We start from the raw sequence: 23521 nt of genomic DNA on the forward strand, positions 1-23521 counted from the left end.
ACGACGCGCTTGCCGCGAATTAGTGACGTCACGAAATCCACAGAGTAAGAGGTCGCACGTTCGTCGCCTGGCACTAGCAGTCGCTCTATTGACAACATCGTCTCTGCCATGAATCTCTTTCTTCCCGATTGGCTGGTTGCTGTTCTTCTAGTGGTCCTTCCGCTTCTATATCTATTCCGAAAGGTTCGCGACGCGCCCGCCTCTTCTGCTTTCGTTGCGTCTATTCTCTCCCGTTTTAGACGCTCCAAGAACTCTTTATCCTTTGGGTTGTCGCGCGCGGATTCAAGTAAGCCGGCCCTGCTGGACGTTCAGTGTGCCTGATTCCTGCGGTCGTATCATGATAGGAATCGAAAGAGCAAACGCAACCAGAATCTTCACTCGTACATTTGCCGAACGGACCAACTCGATTCGGTGAGATAGAGACGCGATTGGAGCGTAAGTTTCAGTGCTTATGCGTACATCCGGCGTGCAGCCACCCCGAGTACGTAATAACAGCCTCAGTAGGCCGTAGAGACAGACTTTTTTGGCTAACCACCGTCCGTACTTAATTCGTTATCTAATAGCAGTTTCTCTTTGGCAGTTTGCCGTTTCAGAATTGTGGACGTTCATCAATCAAATGATGGCTGCCGATAATGACACCGCCGGATCGTACGTCATATCTCGCCCTGGTACATACCGGTCTATAATTGGATTTCGAATAGGATCGAAGCTACTCACGCAGCTATTCTCGCGTACAAGTACGTCGCGCTATTTCGCGAACGTCAGGACGGCTCTCTGCGCGGGTTGTTTTTTGTCGACGTGAAAACCGATTTGAAGCGAGAGGGCAAGCGATACAATCTAATTCGAGTAAGAACATGACTATTTGCGGTCCGCACGTTTAAAAATGATATGCCCATGTAGTTGGGTGGCCTACTATTCCGCAGTGAATACCGCGGAGGTCCTTTGATGTATGCCGTAGCTAGTGCGCTCTGTTTTCAGTGTAAGGAAGGATTGACTTTGCGTGCCTATCTTCTGGGCTTCCTTACTGACATACTACGCCTGTCTAGGTATGCTAACTCATCCTCTGACCCCTCTCTATATAATCTTCAAGACATTCAGTTACAAAAGCTATAGAGTGCGTAATACCATTAATTAATTAATTAATCAAATACGTTTTAATAAACCTTTACGGTTTTTAGCTGGCTGCCCAGATAATTGACTTCACCTATCCTCGGTATAACAAAGAGACGCCCAAATGGGAAAAACAGTAAAAATTTCTGTTTTGTCTGGTTAGCGCTTTAACTATTTGCTTCTAAGTTTATTAGACGAATTGGGTCATAGTTATGAATCCGATGACACTAAATATTATCCGGAAACAAATATTCTTCATCGACGTGTCAATCACATGGCACAACACGCAGTTGCCGACAATTTGAATTTCCATGACAATCCTCACGTGCAGTTCTTTTATGAAAGAAACCCAAACTGGCGAGAAGTATAATAAACTGAACTCGAAACAGAGGAAAGTATATTTAATTCTGTTTCCTAAGGGCGACTGCCTCGTTGTTGTTTCGCGGATAACGTGGATGGGATTAATGAACATGGTTTTACAGTCGTTCAAACGAGCATTTTTTCAGACGAAAAGGCGTGATGCTACTGCACCTGCCGCAGCGGTGGCGAAAGCTAAGCCACAGATGAATCGCCGTGGTTCCTTGGCACCTGATCCATCAAAACGAAAATTATTGCGAAGACTGACAACGCGTGCAGCACTAAAGGACATCTACTCAAGCAGGTACTGCTGCTGCAAAAAAATAGTATTTGTATTTGTTATTTCTATTGTAAAAGATTCATCGACAAGAAGGCTCACGTGTCAAGAGGATCACTTACAATAGACGAAGTTCCAAATAATCTAAATTTTGACGAAGTTGACATACCGTCACCAATATAGAGCGTTAGCTAAAAAGATTATCCACTGATACACTGTAATGTAATATATGGCGGAACTTCCCGGGAAGAGAGGCGTTCCTTTAGTTGCGCTTGCGCGAGTCTGTTCAGATGGAACGATTGTTTGCTCTCTTTCTCGCAAGCGAGGGTCTTATCGCCGTCTGTGCGATCACGTTGGCCTTAGTCTACTTCTATTGGGACGTGAGTCTCGTGCCGGCGCGAAAAGAAACAACTGAAATCTTTCTCGATCTCTCTCTCGTAGTCGCTTTTCGCTCTTCTCCTTGCTTACAGCGCTAGTCGCGGATACGAAAATCCTACGACGAAGAAGAGAGAGCATCTTTGTTGCTACATCTGTCATCCGGAGAATCTCGACCAGGTCAGAGAATCGGATGCACTCTGTACTGTCTCTTTTAGGGCCTCCTTTATCTGGCGCTTTACTGTAGATCTCTTACGAACAACTCTACAGTCTTGGAAAACATTCCATGCCCGTTCCAACGTAAGCCTCTCGGCCTAAGAGAGTAGGCCAGACTCTCTCAGCGCGCTGGGAAACGAGAGCTCGTCTGGCACGCTCCTCCCACTACGTCCCTCACGTGTTCGTGATCTCATATTATAGGGTGACCGATTTTGTGGCCTACGCAAAGCTTTATAGCCGTGCGGCGATTTTCCGATGTCGCAAGACGGGCACTCTGCAGGGAATCATCCTCTGGAACTTGGATGAAAATGCAACGGAGGGAGATAGAACGTACACTTGTATTCGAGTAATCTAATAGTCCATCGGATCCTACTGGCTTTGACGTCCGGCTATGATCTAGTTTGGGGGAATGATCTTTCGGCATTCTCTGCAAATGCGTTGGTTCAAGCTTGTCTGCTTCGCATACGTTTTCAAAGGTGTTTTGGGTATGATTCATGCGACATGTTTTGACTTTTTGACGGTATTAGTTTGGTTATTCAATCCCTTCGTGCCTCTCGTGTTCACTTTTCTCTGCAAAAGGTCATCATTGTATACAGTAAGAAAACCCTTTATTTTGTCTCTAATTTAAAAAGATAATCAATTATCATAGACTTTGATAAAGATGACTGAAAGGGTGCTTTTATTAATAATCAATAAGTAAGGCGACGCTGTCAAGCGTTGTTTTTATTTAGATGTATCCTCGTTTTGATGCCGATATTCCTTCATGGGAAAAAAGGTGGCGCTTTATAGGATTGGTTCTGTCTCTATTACTATTGTTTTTGCGTGTCTAGCCTCATTGATCAATGTGGTCAAATGCTTGCAACCACCGTCGGCTCTGGTATGTACGATCCAGAAACGTGCATTGCATCTCTCAGCAGACTTAGGCCGAATTTCACGGAAGATTGGGTATGCAATAATTTATCGCTTCAATTTTGACTAAAAAAGCCGTCATGGCGGTGGTATAAGGTTGAGCCAACTGAAAAAGAAGTGGAGTCTAGCGAGGATCCTCACCTAAAGTATTACTTCAACTTAGGAGTTAGAGATATGGTGAGAAAGTTCCTAAGAGGAGGCATAGAATATTAAATTCCGTTGTACCTTTAGGCAAAAGCTCTTATTTGCATTTTACGGATTGACAAACGATTTTTGTTGCGTTCGTTTCTGAAAGTATTTTGGAAGTGATTTTTAGTACGTGGCAGCCTGCACGATTACAGTAGTCACCGTCAGTAAATTTTACGATGAAGACCAAATTCTTTCTACACTGTCCTATCCGACACTGCCGACACCCGTGCAAACTACATCAATTAATTAATTATTTTACGCGTAGAAACGCATACGGGTTTGCATAAAAAATGATGAATGCAAGATATAGCCTGGAAGTCAGCAGGATGCAACGCGCGAGTCGTTCGTTTTTGACAAACGAAGCTTTTTTGCTGCCCAAACGCTCGCAAGACACGTCGAGAAGAACGAAAACGCCGGTTAGGACTCTAACGACTGGATGGCGACATCGACGAGCGGCGAACGAAACGTTTATAGCGTGCGTTACACTAAACGATCGAATGGGTGCTAAAAAATCGTTTTGCAGGCGCATGCAATTACAAAACGAACGTCCAAAGAGCACGCAGTGTTTCTATACGGCCATGCCTTTCCACTGACATCATTTTCTCGCGTCAGCCTATCGAAAAAAAGCGCTGACGTTGTTCGATCGAGAAATCGGCGCTTTTCCTCGAACAGAGTACCTAAAAACAAGAGAGAAAACACTGACGCTGCTCGGAGCGATCGACGCTTTTGCTCTCGAGCAAAGTGCCTAAAAACAAGAAAAAACGCTGACGCTGCTTTCTTCGAACGAAGGACGTTGTTCGATCGAGAAATCGGCGCTTTTAATTCCTCGAACAGAGTACCTAAAACAAGAGATAAAACGCTGACGCTGCTCGATCGAGCGATCGACGCTTTTGCTCTCGAACAAAGTGCCTATAAAAACAAGAACAAGTTTTAGTTTGGAAAAATGTCTCGGTGTGTCTTGCATGAAATTGCAGGTGTAACAGTAAAATATAAAGCAGAGGCAACGTGAAGGAAAAAAGAGAAGGGCGCTTAATGGTGATGATGATGAATATTATCATCGATGATCAAGTATTCTTCTCTTCCTCAATCATACAGATTGATCACGCCTTTGCATTTCATTTAACTGTTACAAATGCAAGACGGTATGTTGTGGGTTTTTAGAGCAGGAGTTTTACAGGGTTCTGCCGAGAATATTTTTAGTGTGGGAAGAAGGTATGGAAGGATAGATAAAATACGCAATTTTAAAAAAAGTCCGAGACAATTTTAAAAATCGTCAAAGACAATTTTAAAATGGTCCTAGGCAATTTAAAAAATTTCTTAAAACGATTTTTAAAATTGTCTTGGACCATTTTTAAAACTGTTTTGACGATTTTTAAATTTTTTAAATTGTCTCAGGACAATTTTAAAAATTGTTCCAAGACAATTTTAAAGGATTGTCTTGGAACAATTTTTAAAATTGTCCTGAGACAATTTTAGACTTGTCTTGGGACAATTTTTAGAATTGTCTGGGGACAATCTTTAGAAATGTCTGGGGACAATCTTTAGAAATGTCTTGAGATCTACGAATCTACGATCTACGAATCTACGATCTACAAATCTACAAATCTACGATCTATATTTACAATCTACAAATCTAACGATCTACAAATCTACAATCTACAAATCTACGATCTACGAATCTACGATCTACGAATCTACGATCTACAAATGTACAAATCTACGATCTATATTTACAATCTACAAATCTAACGATCTACAAATCTACAATCTACAAATCTACGATCTACGAATCTACGATCTACGAATCTACAATCTACGAATCTAACGATCTACAAATCTACAATCTACAAATCTACGATCTACAAATCTACGATCTACGATCTACGAATCTACAATCTACAAATCTAAAAATCTACGATCTACGAATCTACGATCTACAATCTACAAATCTAACGATCTACAAATCTACAAATCTACAAATCTACAATCTACGATCTACAATCTACAAATCTACGATCTACAATCTATAATCTACAAATCTACGAATCTACGATCTACAAATCTACGATCTACAAATCTACAATCTACAAATCGAAGCTACAAATCTACAAAATCGAAGCTACGAATCTACAAATCTACGAATCTACAAATCTACAAATCTACAAATCGAAGCTACAAATCTACTACAAATCTACGATCTACGAATCTACAATCTACAAATCTACAATCTACGAATTTACGATCTACAATCTACAAATCTAAAAATCTACAATCTATAATCTACAAATCTACGAATCTACGATCTACAAATCTACGATCTATAATCTACAAATCGAAGCTACAAATCTACGAATCTACAAATCTACAAATCTACTACAAATCTACGATCTACGAATCTACGATCTACGAATCTACGATCTACGAATCTACTATCTACAAATCTACAAATCTACGAATCTACAAATCTACAATCTACGAATCTACTATCTACAAATCTACAAATCTACGAATCTACAAATCTACAATCTACAAAACTACAAATCTACGAATCTACAAATCTACTAATCTACGAATCTACAAATCTACGATCTACGAATCTACGATCTACGAATCTACAATCTACAAATCTACAAATCTACAATCTACGAATCTACGATCTACGAATCTACGATCTACGAATCTACAATCTACAAATCTACAAATCTACGAATCTACGATCTACGAATCTACGATCTACAAATGTACAAATCTACGATCTATATTTACAATCTACAAATCTAACGATCTACAAATCTACAATCTACAAATCTACGATCTACGAATCTACGATCTACGAATCTACAATCTACGAATCTAACGATCTACAAATCTACAATCTACAAATCTACGATCTACAAATCTACGATCTACGATCTACGAATCTACAATCTACAAATCTAAAAATCTACGATCTACGAATCTACGATCTACAATCTACAAATCTAACGATCTACAAATCTACAAATCTACAAATCTACAATCTACGATCTACAATCTACAAATCTACGATCTACAATCTATAATCTACAAATCTACGAATCTACGATCTACAAATCTACGATCTACAAATCTACAATCTACAAATCGAAGCTACAAATCTACAAAATCGAAGCTACGAATCTACAAATCTACGAATCTACAAATCTACAAATCTACAAATCGAAGCTACAAATCTACTACAAATCTACGATCTACGAATCTACAATCTACAAATCTACAATCTACGAATTTACGATCTACAATCTACAAATCTAAAAATCTACAATCTATAATCTACAAATCTACGAATCTACGATCTACAAATCTACGATCTATAATCTACAAATCGAAGCTACAAATCTACGAATCTACAAATCTACAAATCTACTACAAATCTACGATCTACGAATCTACGATCTACGAATCTACGATCTACGAATCTACTATCTACAAATCTACAAATCTACGAATCTACAAATCTACAATCTACGAATCTACTATCTACAAATCTACAAATCTACGAATCTACAAATCTACAATCTACAAAACTACAAATCTACGAATCTACAAATCTACTAATCTACGAATCTACAAATCTACGATCTACGAATCTACGATCTACGAATCTACAATCTACAAATCTACAAATCTACAATCTACGAATCTACGATCTACGAATCTACAATCTACGAATCTACAAATCTACAATCTACAAATCTACAATCTACCTACCATCTAATTTTTCTTGGGACAATTTTTAAAATTGTCTTGGACCATTTATAAAATCGTCTTGGACCATTTTTAAAATTGTCTTGGACCATTTTAAAAATTGTCTTGGACGGTTGTTTTGGACGATGTACCCGGCAGTAATTATTGCAAGCTACGGGCTGTCATAACGTTATAGTAGTATGGGTCGGCGATAGGCGAGTAAGGGTCGGGGCCGACCCATGCCGACCCATGTGGGCAGAACCCTGGTTTTAGTGGGCCCCCTCAAAGGGATACAATGAACGGAATTGGCCCCACCTGCAGAACCCCAATCTAACATGTATACTTACGGTATTCCGCCTCACTGAGGTCTTCTGCTTTTAGAGATCCGACTGCGGCTATTAAATAATTATCAGACATAAAACAGCCTTTGCAATATGAGTGGTACCTTCCCACTCCTCTTCACCGAAGTTATCGTTTTCATAATCTTTATTAATAATGGCAGAAAGTATATATAATAAAATCCCGTTGAATTGACTTATAGAGGTTACCGGGATCCGCGGGCGCGGCAGGAAGAGCGGCGGCAGCGCCTAATGACATGCAGAAAGTGTTTACAAATGTAAATTGTATTCCACTAAGAGTTTACCGGTTTCCTCAGCCTCTTCAACTATTGCTTCTGGGATCCCTAACGCACAAAACGTGATACGCTCGATTACGAATGCATGCACCGTGCATGCATGCAATGCACCTGTTGGCAGAGGAAATTCAGCGGCTTCCTCATCTGACGGCACCTCCCAACTCTCTATACCGCGCAGAACGTGAAACGTTTGATTACAAACACATGCAGTGTAAGATGCACCTGTCAGCGAACGAGGTTCTTCATCTGATGACGTACGACTCTCTAGCGCACACCTCATCTAAGGAGAGAGCATGGACGTAATATAATTAGTGATTATTAGAGTATTTATGAGCGTCTTAAGTAATCCTTTAACTGGCCTACCTCTCCTCCCCCAGCTGCGCCCTCTTCACCGCTCCAGCTCCACATCTAAGGAGAGAGCATGGACGTAATTAATTAGTGATTATTAACTGGCCTACCTCTGCTCCTCCTCCCCCAGCTTCATCGCGCCCCATCTAAGGAGATGGAGAGATAATATAATTAGTGATTATTAGAGTATTTTTGAGTGTCTTACGTCACTCCTTAACCGTTCAATCTCGTCGTCCTTCATCCCCAGTTCTCTGTCCTTCGCCTTCAACTAAAAAGCGATTATTTGACAAAAGTAGTATTTATGGGCGTCTTACGTCATTCTCTAGCCCTTTGATCTCGTTTTCCTTCATCCCTAGCTCTCTCTCCTTCACCTTCAACTAAAAAGCGATTATTTGACAAACGTAGTATTTATGAGCGTCTTACGTCTTTCTTCATCCTCTCCATCTCTTCAGCCATCCTCTCCATCTCTTCATTCTTCTCCTTTAACTAAAAAGCGATTATTTGACAAAAGTAGTATTTATGGGCGTCTTACGTCATTCTCTAGCCCTTTGATCTCGTTTTCCTTCATCCCTAGCTCTCTCTCCTTCACCTTCAACTAAAAAGCGATTATTTGACAAACGTAGTATTTATGAGTGTCTTACGTCTTTCTTCATCCCCTCCATCTCCATCCTCCCCATCTCTTCATCCTTCTCCTTTAACTAACAAGTTTTAGTTTGGAAAAATGTCTCGGTTTGTCTTGCATGAAATTGCAGGTGTAACAGTAAAATATAAAGCAGAGTGCAACGTGAAGGAAAAAAAGAGAAGGGTACTTGATGGTGATGATGATGAATATTATCATCGATGATCAAGTATTCTTCTCTTCCTCAATCATACAGATTGATCACGCCTTTACATTTCATTTTACTGCTACAAACCAAGACCGTATGTTGTGGGTTTTTAGAGCAGGAGTTTTAGTGGGCCCCCTCAAAGGGATACCCGTTTGTTTCCGAAGGGCGGGGTTATAAAAAGGTTGGCGGACAGGCAGCAGGCGGAAAACCTGGAACGATGGCTTGAAAATTCATGGATGCGAGCAAAAGTGGTGTTGAAAGAAGTACAGTGCGCATGCGTAAGCAGAAATATTTTTGCCTTGACGATTTTTGCCTTGACGATTTTTGCCTTAAGGATTTTTAAAAATCGCCATGATAAAAATCGTCATGACGATTTTTGCCTAGACGATTTTGAAAAATCGTCCTGACGATTTTTACCTTGACAATTTTTAAAAACAGTCATGACGATTTTTACCTTGACGATTTTTGCCTTGAGGATTTTTAAAAATCGTCATGATTAAAAATCGTCATGACGATTTTTGCCTTGACAATTTCTAAAAATCGTCCTGACGATTTTTACCTTGACGATTTTTCCCTTGACGATTTTTAGAAATTGTGATGATGATTTTTTCTTTGACGATTTTTAAAAACGTCATGACGATTTTTAAAAATCGTCATGACAATTTTTACCTTGACGATTTTTGCCTTGACGATTTTTAAAAATTGTCATGACGATTTTTAAAAATCATTAAGGAAAAATCGTCAAGGCAAAAATCGCCAAGGCAAAAATCGTCAAAGAAAAAATCATCATAACAATTTTTAAAAATCGTAGAGGTAAAAATCGTCATGACGATTTTTTAAAATCGTCAAGGCAAAAATCGTCAAGGCAAAAATCGTCAAGGCAAAAATTGTCATGACGATTTTTTAAAAATTGTAATGACGTTTTTAAAAATCGTCAAAGAAAAAATCGTCATGACAATTTTTAAAAATCGTCAAGGCAAAAATCGTCAAGGTAAAAATCGTCATGACGATCTTTAAAAATTGTCAAGGTAAAAATCGTCATGACGATTTTGGAAAAATCGTCAAGGCAAAAATTGTCATAACGATTTTTAATTATGATGATTTTTAAAAATCGTCAAGGCAAAAATCGTCAAGGTAAAAATCGTCATGACTGTTTTTAAAAATTGTCAAGGTAAAAATCGTCATGACGATTTTTCAAAATCGTCCAGGCAAAAATCGTCATGACGATTTTTAATCATGACGATTTTTAAAAATTGTTAAGGCAAAAATCGTCATAAATAAAAATCGAAATCGTCATGACGATTTTTGCCTTGACGATTTTAAAAAATCGTCTTGATGATTTAGACTGGTACTGTGGTGAGTGTTTAGGCGGCGGTAGTGGTCGTCCGATCTGGTGTAATCGTAATCGCCGTCTGCGAGGACAATGTCTACGAGAAGCAGACGGCACGCGCCGCCTCATTTCTGTGAGACTGAGAACACTCCCCTCACCATGGTACCCGCGCCTCCCTACCGCACCTCATTCACAGCTCAGGTACACTACTCTTCTCCTTAGCGTTTAGCCTGAACTGCTGCCGAAACAAACAAATCGACGTCGCCGGTGATAAAAACCGAAATGCTGGAAAAATTCGGGTCCAGCAGTGGTCGCCGCCTGCCCTCCAACTTTCACACCTAAGCTAAGCGTTCCCCTTGATCGACTCGATCCCTTCAGGGTCCTGGGACCCCACTAAACTCCGTTTGTCAACCTGTCGCTAGCACTGCCCTAGCTCTTTCGCTAGCTTTTGCGCTCGGGCTAACAGTTGCGAGCGACAGCTAGGAGCCGAAAGCCGTGCATGGCGTTGTTGTGTCCTCGGTGATTGTTAGGGCAGGGCTCGCTTTTTTCGAAAATGTCACAGAAGTTTGGAACTATACCTTTCAGTTCTTTTCTGTGCCGATATATGCGCTTATCGTTTGCGGCATTGGGTTTCTTCCTAGGGCATGGGCGAAGTGGCGGCAACTGAAAGAATGTATATGGCAGAGATATTTGTGTCTGTCGAGGGCTTGGTTAGGTACTTCAGGTTGCTCAAAAATTCTATCATGGGCGGCGATGCCGGCGCGTTCATTTCTGCAGCAGCAGAAGCTATGATGAGCAGTACAGCAAGCGTGACTAGCTGACTCTGAATGAGCGGCAAATGAGGCGCGTGGTATTTTGACTACGGTAGAGAGGGCGCTTCGCTTATTTTGACTGGTGCCATGGTGAGCATTTAGGCGACTCGCCACGTTCCCACGAGAAATGGAAAATTGATACCGTCACGCCTCCCTACCACGTCTAGACAAAATACCGCACGCATCTCATTCACATCGCTCATTTCAGCGAGTCACAATGCTGAGCTCCTTAGCGTCGCTTCAACTGCTGCAGCGACGGACACAACGCCATCTCCCAGGTTCCTCGCGCATAGATTAAATAATGAAGAGCGATCAGTACCTAACTAACCAAGCCCCACAGACACGGGCACATATCCCTTACATATTTCTTATGTCAGTTTTCATCACTTTGCCCAAGCTCCGGAACAACAAACCGAACGCCGCAAACGCACATCGGCACGTCCTTGAAAAAACCGAAAGGTAAGCGCATTGTTACAACGGGTGTACCTAAAACATGACCAGGAGCCCGGTAATTAGATGCAAACGAGCATTCCAAACTTCTCTGGGAAGGCGGAAACGTATCCACCCTCCACATCAAGAAGCCTGGTAATTAGATGCAAACGAGCATTCCAAACTCTGTGACGTCACATCCTGTTTCACGAAAGGACCCAAATTTCTCCGAAACTAAAAGACAAGGACCCTAACAAATACCCAGGTGCACAACTACAATGTATCGGACACCTGACGGACGCAGTCGCGACAGCGTACCACCGACCACTTTTCCGGTACGCAACGAACAAAATTTTTACATACCAAAAACTATGTCTCGGTACTCAGGTACCGAGACAAAAAACGCTGACGCTGCTTTCTTCGAACGAAGAACCTAAAAAAAGCAAAAGATTAGTATCTGTTCGATCTGACCATATACGTACCTTGTAGTCCTGCGTTCGTATTGGCGTAATCCAGGCTACACCGCGTGGAGGTTCGAACGCATTTGTAGCCCAAAAATTTTTGAGAGCGAGCCGTAGCATCATAGGCTCAACCACGACGGTGCGGCCTAGGATCGAGAACGGCTCTCCCACACCGTCCCCCCGACCTCGTTGCACCGCGACCCATGGGGCCATAGTCCTTCGCTTGAGAGGAAGCGGGACTACCGGGTTGAGGGAAGGCGCCGAACGCGAGTCCACACACAATCAGAGGTCAACTAGTACGTGCTTTGATTTTGGTCTGGGAAGTCAGGTCATCTTAGGCTATAGGTCACTAAGCCGAGTGAGAAACAGCCACGAGACACTGGGCCCCCCACACGTTTCTTTGGCGGGAAAGTGAACTGATCTGAGCCTGACGCCAACTCGGTATAACGCGGACGCCAGACTTCGCGACCAAGCCATCCAACGGACCTTTTATGACATTCCCAGTGCCAATCGCGCGCCACGAGAAGAACTCGCGCGACGCTCATCCACTGCACCTTACAGCTTCAGCAAGGATTGGCAACCGGCTGAGCACGTTTGATGTTGACATGATTGAGGCTTTCCCAACGCCGACGACTTCCAGGGTTCCGCCCTTTAGGCTTCCCCCACCTAGCCAGAACTGAAGCTGTGCGCTGCGCGCAGTGCTTTTATACCGCGCATGACGCAATCCTGATGCAACATCCGATTCAAAGGCGAGAGTGCTGTACTTTGCCTAGGCAACGGATCGCTAGTTGGCCGATAGAAAACTCGCGCCAATTTTCCAGTGTCTTTACGGCGACGTACAGTCGTTGATTTTGGCGCCTAAACAATGGCGGCTCCTCGTGGCTTTTGATTTTCGTTCGCTTTATCGAGTCGTTTTTACTTTAGACTGCGCTGCGATCGACTGTTTCTGCATCGTACTGTATTCGAATCTGCCGCCCAAGTAAATACATTATCTAATGATTTTATGCGTAGATCCACGCCGTCGAACACGCGATCGTTTGCGCAGAGCTTAGCTCTTTCTTCGAGATAGAAAAACGCGACTGACATGCCGACCATTGGCGTGCAGCGAGATCTCCTCTTTGAGGCGCTGGGTCGTTCATATTGTAAGGGGCCCTTTTCGAGGAAACGGCGCAGGAACTCATCCCATTCGTTCGTTTTCAGCCGACGAAGAGTTCGAAGAGCTCTGCTTCGACTTTGGCTTAGAACTCGATGAAGTGGTAAGACAGAAAAGCGACGAGAACAGCCATAAAAAGTCGAAAAAACGCGCTATTCTCTCGCCGCGAGCTTCACACCACATTTCGAATTTTCGCACGAAACTCTAGACGTCAGAAAAAATCATGCTGAGCAAAGAGCAGGGCGAGAAACGAGCCGAAGACACCTCAGAGGCAATTATATACAAAATCGAAGTGCCCGCGAATAGGTATAGAGAAAAAGTAGATAGAGAATGTTTTGTAAGATGAGACGTGTGATAGGTATGATCTTCTCTGCATGGAGGGCTTAGTTCGAGGACTTTGCGTCTTTCTGAATAAGTGAGTGTCTAGCTGTCGTATGCACGAAAAGTTCTCATGTGGACGGGCTTAGAATGGATGCACCGCGTTATAAGTCAATTCCAGGCAAAGAGAGACTTGTCATTCGACCAGAGGTACAGTACGGAGCGTGGTGTATAGCCGTTTTTCTCATTGGCCTTTATATAGACGGGTGGGGTTAGGCCGCATGCTGTGGCTTCTGTTCTTAGAGACATCAAATTTACGCAGGTGATTGTACAATTGAGTGAAATACTTCTTTCTTTCTATGGTTCTATTTCTTAGCAATCCTACGATAGTTTTATTGATCTACAAGAAAAGCTGCATCAAACGATATGCAGGTGTGTTCGAGAAATTATTTCCGTATCGTTATTATTGTTTTCCTTGCAGGAAACGTGCTTTGGTTGCCATAGGAACACACGATTTGGATACTATCGAGGGTCCATTTACGTTCGAAGCTCTTTCACCGGATTCTATCAAATTCAAGCCACTCAATCTGACGGAAGAATACACGGCGAGTCAATTGATGGAGCTGTATAAGGTCAATGAGTCGTAGTTATATCTCTACGATTTATTTATTATTGCTTTTTCAGACTGATAGTCATTTGCGTCATTACCTTCACATCATCAAGGACAAGCCTCTGTATCCGGTTATTTATGATAAGAATCGCGTTGTCCTTTCCATGCCACCTATTATCAATGGCAAGTGTCAAGAATAGCTACCAAAGTGCAGTCTCTCATACTTACTGTATTTCAATAGGAGATCACAGTAAGATTCATTTGGGAACAAGAAATGTCTTCATTGAATGCACAGCCACTGATCTCAATAAGGTTTTAGTATAATAATGATGATCCACTACTACTACCGAGTGTTGGCTTCAGGCAAAAATTGTTCTGGATACCATAGTGACGATGTTTAGTCAGCACTGTGCCAAGCCTTTTACGTGAGGAATTTGCATAGCGAAAATCAATTTGATGTCTAAATGTTTATCACCAGAGTTGAGTCAGTAGAAGTGGAGCAACCGGATGGATCTGTTGTCGTACACCCGGTAGGCTAATATCATTATGAAATGACGATAGCAATGTTTCTGCCAGGAATTGCCTTATCGTCACGAAGTGATTACAGCTACTGAAATCAACAAAAAAAGTTGGAATTCGGTATATATGAGTTTTGTATGTAGAATTTTTTCTAATGCATTTTGCCCTGAAACTAGAGAGACGTCAGAGAAACTCGCGTCTTTGTTGACTCGAATGTGTCTTGTCAGTGAAGTGATGCCAGATGGAGAAACAATCAAAGTGGAAATTCCTCCCACAAGAGCAGGTCAATATATATTGAATGCCAAGGGATTTAAATAATAATAATATATCTTTAGATGTTATTCACAGCTGTGACATTGTCGAAGACGCTGCCATTGCCTATGGATTCAATAACGTCAAGATGACCATACCAAGGACAAATAGGTGGAATGGAATGGCTCAGGCTGGATTCACGGAAGTCTCACATTCGCACTAGTAAATGAAATCAATATCATTAATCTCAAATAAGACATAACCCTACACTTTATAGTGCGCGCGGGACGACGTAGCGACATTTTTGAACAAGAAAATCGAAGACGTTTCAGCCGTTCACATAGAAAACCCCAAAACGTTTGAATTTCAGGTAATGTGACTCTCCCTCCTATCAAATACGTTTTAATAAACCTTTACGGTTTTTAGCTAGCTGCTCAGGTAATTGACTCCACCTATCCTCGGTATAACAAAGAGACGCCCAAATGGGAAAAACAGTAAAAATTTCTGTTTTGTCTGGTTAGCGCTTTAACTATTTACTTCTAAGTTTATTAGACGAATTGGGTCATAGTTATGAATACGATGATAGTAAGTATGATCCGGAAACAAATGTTCTTGTCGACGTGTCAATCATATGGCACAACACGCAGTTGCCGACAATTTGAATTTCCATGGCAATCCTCACGTGCAGTTCTTTTACGAAAGAAACCCCAGCTGGCGAGAAGTATATAATCCGGCAGGCGGTGTATATATTCCGGCAGGCGGTGTACGTACTCCGCCGGCAGGCGGTGTATATATTCCGGCAGGCGGTGTACGTACTCCGCCGGCAGGCGGTGTAGATATTCCGGCAGGCGGTGTACGTACTCCGCCGGCAGGCAGTGTAGATATTCCGGCAGGCGGTGTATATATTCCGGCAGGCGGTGTATATATCCCGGCAGGCGGTGTGCATACTCCGCCGGCAGGCGGTGTATTTATTCCGTCAGGCGGTGTACATACTCCGCCGGGGCGGTGTATATATTCCGTCAGGCGGTGTATATATTCCGGCAGGCGGTGTATTTATTCCGTCAGGCGGTGTATATACTCCGCCGGCAGGCGGTGTATATATTCCGGCAGGCGGTGTACGTACTCCGCCGGCAGGCGGTGCTGCCGGCGGTGTATATATTCCGGCAGGCGGTGTATATATTCCGTCAGGCGGTGTATATATATTCCGGCAGGCGGTGTATTTATTCCGTCAGGCGGTGTATATACTCCGCCGGCAGGCGGTGTATATATTCCGGCAGGCGGTGTACATACTCCGCCGGGGCGGTGTATATATTCCGTCAGGCGGTGTATATATTCCGGCAGGCGGTGTATTTATTCCGTCAGGCGGTGTATATACTCCGCCGGCAGGCGATGTATATATTCCGGCAGGCGGTGTATTTATTCCGTCAGGCGGTGTACATACTCCGCCGGCAGGCGGTGTATATATTCCGGCAGGCGGTTTACATACTCCGCCGGCAGGCGGTGTATATATTCCGTCAGGCGGTGTATATATTCCGGCAGGCGGTGTATTTATTTCGTCAGGCGGTGTATATACTCCGCCGGCAGGCGGTGTATATATTCCGGCAGGCGGTGTACGTACTCCGCCGGCAGGCGGTGCTGCCGGCGGTGTATATATTCCGGCAGGCGGTGTATATATTCCGGCAGGCGGTGTACGTACTCCGCCGGCAGGCTGTGTATATATTCCGGCAGGCGGTGTATATATTGCGGCAGGCGGTGTACGTACTCCGCCGGCAGGCGGTGTATATATTCCGGCAGGCGGTGTACGTACTCCGCCGGCAGGCGGTGTATATATTGCGGCAGGCGGTGTACGTACTCCGCCGGCAGGCGGTGTATATATTACGGCAGGCGGTGTACGTACTCCGCCGGCAGGCGGTGTATATATTCCGGGAGGCGGTGTTTATATTCCGGCAGGCGGTGTACGTACTCCGCCGGCAGGCGGTGTATATATTCCGGCAAGCGGTGTATATATTCCGGCAGGCGGTGTATATATTCCGGCAGGCGGTGTACATACTCCGCCGGCAGGCGGTGTATATATTCCGGGAGGCGGTGTTTATATTCCGGCAGGCGGTGTACGTACTCCGCCGGCAGGCGGTGTATATATCCCGGCAGGCGGTGTACGTACTCCGCCGGCAGGCGGTGTATATATTCCGTCAGGCGGTGTATATATTCCGGCAGGCGGTGTATATATTCCGGCAGGCGGTGTATTTATTCCGTCAGGCGGTGTATATACTCCGCCGGCAGGCGGTGTATATACTCCGCCGGCAGGCGGTGTATATATTCCGGCAGGCGGTGTACGTACTCCGCCGGCAGGCGGTGTACGTACTCCGCCGGCAGGCGGTGTATATATCCCGGCAGGCGGTGTACGTACTCCGCCGGCAGGCAGTGTAGATATTCCGGCAGGCGGTGTACGTACTCCGCCGGCAGGCGGTGTATATATTCCGGCAGGCGGTGTACGTACTCCGCCGGCAGGCGGTGTATATATTCCGGCAGGCGGTGTACGTACTCCGCCGGCAGGCGGTGCTGCCGGCGGTGTATATATTCCGGCAGGCGGTGTATATATTCCGTCAGGCGGTGTATATATTCCGGCAGGCGGTGTATTTATTCCGTCAGGCGGTGTATATACTCCGCCGGCAGGCGGTGTATATATTCCGGCAGGCGGTGTACATACTCCGCCGGGGCGGTGTATATATTCCGTCAGGCGGTGTATATATTCCGGCAGGCGGTGTATTTATTCCGTCAGGCGGTGTATATACTCCGCCGGCAGGCGATGTATATATTCCGGCAGGCGGTGTGCATACTCCGCCGGCAGGCGGTGTATTTATTCCGTCAGGCGGTGTACATACTCCGCCGGCAGGCGGTGTATATATTCCGGCAGGCGGTTTACATACTCCGCCGGCAGGCGGTGTATATATTTCGTCAGGCGGTGTATATATTCCGGCAGGCGGTGTATTTATTTCGTCAGGCGGTGTATATACTCCGCCGGCAGGCAGTGTATATATTCCGGCAGGCGGTGTACGTACTCCGCCGGCAGGCGGTGCTGCCGGCGGTGTATATATTCCGGCAGGCGGTGTATATATTCCGGCAGGCGGTGTACGTACTCCGGCAGGCGGTGTATTTATTCCGTCAGGCGGTGTATATACTCCGCCGGCAGGCGGTGTACGTACTCCGCCGGCAGGCGGTGCTGCCGGCGGTGTATATATTCCGGCAGGCGGTGTATATATTCCGGCAAACGGTGTACGTACTCCGCCGGCAGGCGGTGTATATATTCCGGCAGGCGGTGTATATATTCCGGCAGGCGGTGTACGTACTCCGCCGGCAGGCGGTGTATATATTCCGTCAGGCGGTGTACGTACTCCGCCGGCAGGCGGTGTATATATCCCGGCAGGCGGTGTACGTACTCCGTCGGCAGGCGGTGTATATATTCCGGCAGGCGGTGTACGTACTCCGCCGGCAGGCGGTGTATATATTCCGTCAGGCGGTGTACGTACTCCGCCGGCAGGCGGTGTATATATTCCGGCAGGCGGTGTATATATTCCGGCAGGCGGTGTACATACTCCGCCGTCAGGTGGTGTAGATATTCCGGCAGGCGGTGTACGTACTCCGCCGGCAGGCGGTGTACGTACTTCGCCGGCAGGCGGTGTATATATCCTGGCAGGCGGTGTATATATTCCGGCAGGCGGTGTACGTACTCCGCCGGCAGGCGGTGTATTTATTCCGTCAGGCGGTGTATATACTCCGCCGGCAGGCGGTGTATATATTCCGGCAGGCGGTGTACGTACTTCGCCGGCAGGCGGTGTATATTTTCCGGGAGGCGGTGTTTATATTCCGGCAGGCGGTGTACGTACTCCGCCGGCAGGCGGTGTATATATCCCGGCAGGCGGTGTACGTACTCCGCCGGCAGGCGGTGTATATATTCCGGCAAGCGGTGTATATATTCCGGCAGGCGGTGTATATATTCCGGCAGGCGGTGTACATACTCCGCCGGCAGGCGGTGTATATATTCCGGGAGGCGGTGTTTATATTCCGGCAGGCGGTGTACGTACTCCGCCGGCAGGCGGTGTATATATCCCGCGGGGCAGGCGGTGTACGTACTCCGCCGGCAGGCGGTGTATATATTCCGGCAAGCGGTGTACATACTCCGCCGGCAGGCGGTGTATATATTCCGTCAGGCGGTGTATATATTCCGGCAGGCGGTGTATTTATTCCGTCAGGCGGTGTATATACTCCGCCGGCAGGCGGTGTATATATTCCGGCAGGCGGTGTACGTACTCCGCCGGCAGGCGGTGTACGTACTCCGCCGGCAGGCGGTGTACGTACTCCGCCGGCAGGCGGTGTATATATTCCGGCAGGCGGTGTACATACTCCGCCGGCAGGCGGTGTATATATTCCGGCAGGCGGTGTATATATTCCGGCAGGCAGTGTATATATTCCGGCAGGCGGTGTACGTACTATAATAAACTGAGCTCGAAACAGTATATCTGATAATTCTGTTTTCCTAAGGGCAACTGCCTCGTTGTTGTTTCTCTGATCACGTAGATTAATGAACATGGCTTTACAGTCGTTCAAACGAGCATTTTTTCAGACGAAAAGGCGTGATGCTACTGCATCTGCCGCAGCAGCGGCGAAAGCTAAGCCACAGATGAATCGCCGTGGTTCCTTGGCACCTGATCCGTCAAAACGGAAATTATTGCGGAGACTGACAACGCGTGCAGCCCTAAAGGAAATCTACTCAAGCAGGTACTGCTGCTGCAAAAATGGTATTTGTATTTGGTATTTCTATTGTAAAAGATTCATCGACAAGAATGCTCACGTGTCAAGAGGATCACTTACAATAGACGAAGTCCCAAATAATGTAAATTTTGACGAAGTTGACATACTGTCACCAATATAGAGCGTTAGCTAAAAAGTTGTGTTTATTCACTGATACACTGCTACATCTGTCATCCGGAGAATCTCGACAAGGTCAGACAACCGGATGCACTGTGAGTAGCCAGAACTGAAGCTGTGCTCTGCGCGCAGTGCTTTTATACCGCGCATGACGCAATCCTGATGCAACATCCGATTCAAAGGCGAGAGTGCTGTACTTTGCCTAGGCAACGGATCGCTGGTTGGCCGATAGAAAACTCGCGCCAATTTTCCAGTGTCTTTACGGCGTCGTTGATTTTAGCGCCTAAACAATGGCGGCTCCTCGTGGCTTTTGATTATCGTTCGCTGCGATCGACTGTTTCTGCATCGTATTCGAATCTGCCGCCAAGGTAAATACATTATGATCATTATCTAATGATTTTATGCGTAGATCCACGCCGTCGAACACGCGATCGTTTGCGCAGAGCTTAGCTCTTTCTTCGAGATAGAAAAACGCGACTGACATGCCGACCATTGGCGTGCAGCGAGATCTCCTCTTTGAGGCGCTGGGCCGTTCATATTGTAAGGGGCCCTTTTCGAGGAAACGGCGCAGGAACTCATCCCATTCGTTCGTTTTCAGCCGACGAAGAGTTCGAAGAGCTCTGCTTCGACTTTGGCTTAGAACTCGATGAAGTGGTAAGACAAAAAAGCGACGAGAACAGCCCTAAAAAGTCGAAAAAACGTGCAATTCTCTCGCCGCGAGCTTCACACCACATTTCGAATTTTCGTAGACGTCAGAAAAAATCATGCTGAGCAAAGAGCAGGGCGAGAAACGAGCCGAAGACGCCTCAGAGGCAATTATATACAAAATCGAAGTGCCCGCGAATAGGTATAGAGAAAAAGTAGATAGAGAATGTTTTGTAAGATGAGACGTGTGATAGATACGATCTTCTCTGCATGGAGGGCTTAGTTCGAGGACTTTGCGTCTTTCTGAATAAGTGAGTGTCTAGCTGTCGTATGCACGAAAAGTTCTCATGTGGACGGGCTTAGAATGGATGCACCGCGTTATAAGTCAATTCCAGGCAAAGAGAGACTTGTCATTCGACCAGAGGTACAGCAGGGAGCGTGGCGTATAGCCGTTTTTCTCATTGGCCTTTATATAGATGGGTGGGGTTAGGCCGCATGCTGTGGCTGCTGTTCTTAGAGACATCAAATTTACGCAGGTGATTGTACAATTGAGTGAAAACTTCTTTTCCTATGGTTCTATTTCTTAGCAATCCTACGATAGTTTTATTGATCTACAAGAAAAGCTGCATCAAACGATATGCAGGTTTGCTTGAGAAATTATTTTCATATCGTTATTATTGTTTTCCTTGCAGGAAACGTGCTTTGGTTGCCATAGGAACACACGATTTGGATACCATCGAGGGCCCGTTTACATTCGAAGCTCTTTCACCGGATTCTATCAAATTCAAGCCACTCAATCAGACGGAAGAACACACGGCGAGTCAATTGATGGAGCTGTATAAGGTCAATGAGTCGTAGTTATATCTCTACGATTTATTTATTATTGCTTTTTCAGACTGATAGTCATTTGCGTCATTACCTTCACATCATCAAGGACAAGCCTCTGTATCCGGTTATTTATGATAAGAATCGCGTTGTCCTTTCCATGCCACCTATTATCAATGGCAAGTGTCAAGAATAGCTACCAAAGTGCAGTCTCTCATACTTACTGTATTTCAATAGGAGATCACAGTAAGATTCATTTGGGAACAAGAAATGTCTTCATTGAATGCACAGCCACTGATCTCAATAAGGTTTTAGTATAATAATGATGATCCACTACTACTACCGAGTGTTGGCTTCAGGCAAAAATTGTTCTGGATACCATAGTGACGATGTTTAGTCAGCACTGTGCCAAGCCTTTTACGTAAGGAATTTGCGTAACGAAAATCAATTTGATGTCTAAATGTTTATCACCAGAGTTGAGTCAGTAGAAGTGGAGCAACCGGATGGATCTGTTGTCGTACACCCGGTAGGCTAATATCATTATGAAATAATGATAGCAATGTTTCTGCCAGGAATTGCCTTATCGTCACGAAGTGATTACAGCTACTGAAATCAACAAAAAAGTTGGAATTCGGTATATATGAGTTTTGTATGTAGAATTTTTTCTAATGCATTTTGCCCTGAAACTAGAGAGACGTCAGAGAAACTCGCGTCTTTGTTGACTCGAATGTGCCTTGTCAGCAAAGTGATGCCAGATGGAGAAACAATCAAAGTGGAAATTCCTCCCACAAGAGCAGGTCAATATATATTGAATGTCAAGGGATTTAAATAATAATAATTCTTTCTTGCGTAGATGTTATTCACAGCTGTGACATTGTCGAAGACGCTGCCATTGCCTATGGATTCAATAACGTCAAGATGACCATACCAAGGACAAATACAATTGCTATTCAGGTGAACTTACTTTGAGTCATTTTGCGACGTGGCACGTTTTTCTCCAGTTCCCACTCAATCATTTGACCGATTTGTTGAGAGGTGGAATGGCTCAGGCTGGATTCACGGAGGTTCTCACATTCGCACTGGTAAATCAATAGCATCGATTTTAAAATAAAACATAACCCTACACTTTATAGTGCGCGCGGGATGACGTAGCGACATTTTTGAACAAGAAAATCGAAGACGTTTCAGCCGTTCACATAGAAAATCCCAAAACGTTTGAATTTCAGGTAATGCGACTCTCCTTCCTATGCACAATAAACGACCAAAGAGATTGTCTTCTAGGTCGCCAGAACAACGTTACTGCCGGGAATACTCAAAACGGTCAGCTGCAATCGAAAACTTCCACTTCCCATCAAAGTCTTTGAAATTTCGGACGTAGTGTATCAAGTGAATACCAAGGGTAAGTCTAGGAAAAAGATTCCTCACGCCAGTCAGGGGTCACAGGCTTCTGTTCATAGATGTTGGGGCTCGAAATGAGCGCTGGTTGTGCGCGGTGAACTATAACAGAGCGCCGGGATTCGAAGTCGTTCACGGACTTCTGGATCGGATCATGGAACTGCTTGAGGTGTCTCCCCGGAGTGGAGAAAACGAGACGGGATACTATTTGAACTCGACAAATGGTAAGAGAATAATTTTTTCATGCAATTCATCGATTTTTTGTCTTTTCTCTTTTAGATTCAACGTATTTTGATGGTCGCTGTGCTGAAGTGATGTGCGGCGGTAAACGCGTTGGAATTCTCGGCGTTCTTCATCCAACCGTTCTTCAGAAGTTCGATCTTCCTATGCCCTGTTCAGCCTTGGAACTAAACGTTGAGACGTTTTTGTGAGAGCTAGTCGGACTTTTGATTGAAGTATGTGTGGTGCGCCTGTTGGCATTGTCCACCACACCTACACACATTCCGGCCACCACTCTTCTCAGTGTTTTTAGCTCGCGCTACAGTAGTACGACAACGGTGAAGAAATGCGAGATCTTTTCCAATCACCGGCGTAAAGAGTGAAAAATATGCGTTCTATGCGACGCGCGACTCCCAAAGTGACGGACGACTTGCGCCTAGGCGAGAACTATCTCGTAAAGGTTCGCGACGGCGACGAGGAGCGTCTCGTGCCGCTGAACGAGATTCTCAACGATTCCGAAACGAGTCCGGAGAATCTCGTCGCGCTGACTGACATATTGATCTCTTCGTTTCGTCGTCGCGACGAAGAGCGAAGCGGAGGTAACGCCCACTCGTCGACAACGCTGACAAATGGAACGTCGTCGCGCGACGAAGTCGATG

General features: G+C 44.9%; 4 protein-coding genes, 1 long non-coding RNA gene and 1 pseudogene across 7 annotated transcripts; 5 read left to right on the forward strand and 1 right to left on the reverse strand.

Moving 5' to 3' along the window:
* The first annotated feature begins 22 nt into the window (after positions 1-22).
* Positions 23-1993, forward strand: LOC136196960 (uncharacterized). 2 transcript variants are annotated; one of them, XM_065986626.1, is made up of 11 exons: positions 23-183; positions 240-286; positions 345-411; positions 581-648; positions 702-846; positions 901-979; positions 1047-1114; positions 1179-1246; positions 1297-1474; positions 1530-1771; positions 1825-1993. In XM_065986626.1, the coding sequence occupies exons 1-11, from the start codon at positions 109-111 to the stop codon at positions 1925-1927; spliced, it is 1140 nt and encodes a 379-aa protein (XP_065842698.1). In that variant the 5' UTR covers positions 23-108; the 3' UTR covers positions 1928-1993. The 2 variants fall into 2 exon arrangements, with proteins under 2 accessions (XP_065842698.1, XP_065842699.1); XM_065986627.1 differs by lacking the exons at positions 901-979; positions 1047-1114.
* Positions 1970-3637, forward strand: LOC136196963 (uncharacterized). Its single transcript, XM_065986629.1, has 11 exons — positions 1970-2124; positions 2186-2299; positions 2367-2419; positions 2537-2681; positions 2736-2811; positions 2863-2930; positions 2985-3008; positions 3067-3110; positions 3166-3280; positions 3341-3421; positions 3476-3637. The coding sequence occupies exons 1-11, from the start codon at positions 2035-2037 to the stop codon at positions 3551-3553; spliced, it is 888 nt and encodes a 295-aa protein (XP_065842701.1). The 5' UTR covers positions 1970-2034; the 3' UTR covers positions 3554-3637.
* A 241-nt stretch (positions 3638-3878) lies between these two features.
* LOC136196964 (tropomyosin Por p 1.0101-like) lies at positions 3879-8836 on the reverse strand. Its single transcript, XM_065986630.1, has 14 exons — positions 8783-8836; positions 8674-8736; positions 8565-8627; positions 8456-8518; positions 8347-8409; positions 8252-8287; positions 8157-8201; positions 8016-8073; positions 7905-7958; positions 7803-7841; positions 7708-7746; positions 7605-7643; positions 7507-7554; positions 3879-4342 (listed from the first exon to the last, which is right to left on the reverse strand). Exons 1-14 carry the CDS (start codon positions 8816-8818, stop codon positions 4179-4181), a joined length of 810 nt encoding a protein of 269 aa, XP_065842702.1. The 5' UTR covers positions 8819-8836; the 3' UTR covers positions 3879-4178.
* Positions 8837-11307: 2471 nt separating this feature from the next.
* On the forward strand, positions 11308-11935 carry LOC136196968 (uncharacterized). Of its 2 annotated transcripts, none has more exons than XR_010672332.1 (3): positions 11308-11388; positions 11488-11569; positions 11627-11935. It is a non-coding gene; the product is annotated as an uncharacterized lncRNA (long non-coding RNA). The 2 variants fall into 2 exon arrangements; XR_010672333.1 differs by lacking the exon at positions 11308-11388 and adding an exon at positions 11404-11425.
* Positions 11936-13010: 1075 nt separating this feature from the next.
* Positions 13011-15605, forward strand: LOC136197058 (phenylalanine--tRNA ligase beta subunit-like; annotated as a pseudogene).
* A 4569-nt stretch (positions 15606-20174) lies between these two features.
* LOC136197057 (phenylalanine--tRNA ligase beta subunit-like) lies at positions 20175-23144 on the forward strand. The gene is made up of 20 exons (XM_065986739.1): positions 20175-20318; positions 20377-20432; positions 20528-20625; positions 20678-20734; positions 20787-20847; positions 20900-20959; positions 21011-21066; positions 21116-21266; positions 21319-21427; positions 21486-21556; positions 21608-21669; positions 21723-21774; positions 21821-21882; positions 21939-22045; positions 22102-22202; positions 22250-22330; positions 22382-22474; positions 22530-22647; positions 22706-22867; positions 22923-23144. Exons 1-20 carry the CDS (start codon positions 20261-20263, stop codon positions 23072-23074), a joined length of 1767 nt encoding a protein of 588 aa, XP_065842811.1. The 5' UTR covers positions 20175-20260; the 3' UTR covers positions 23075-23144.
* Positions 23145-23521: the final 377 nt, after the last annotated feature.

This window comes from Oscarella lobularis, chromosome 16 (assembly GCF_947507565.1).
Source record: "Oscarella lobularis chromosome 16, ooOscLobu1.1, whole genome shotgun sequence".
In the NCBI taxonomy this organism is placed as follows: domain Eukaryota; kingdom Metazoa; phylum Porifera; class Homoscleromorpha; order Homosclerophorida; family Oscarellidae; genus Oscarella; species Oscarella lobularis.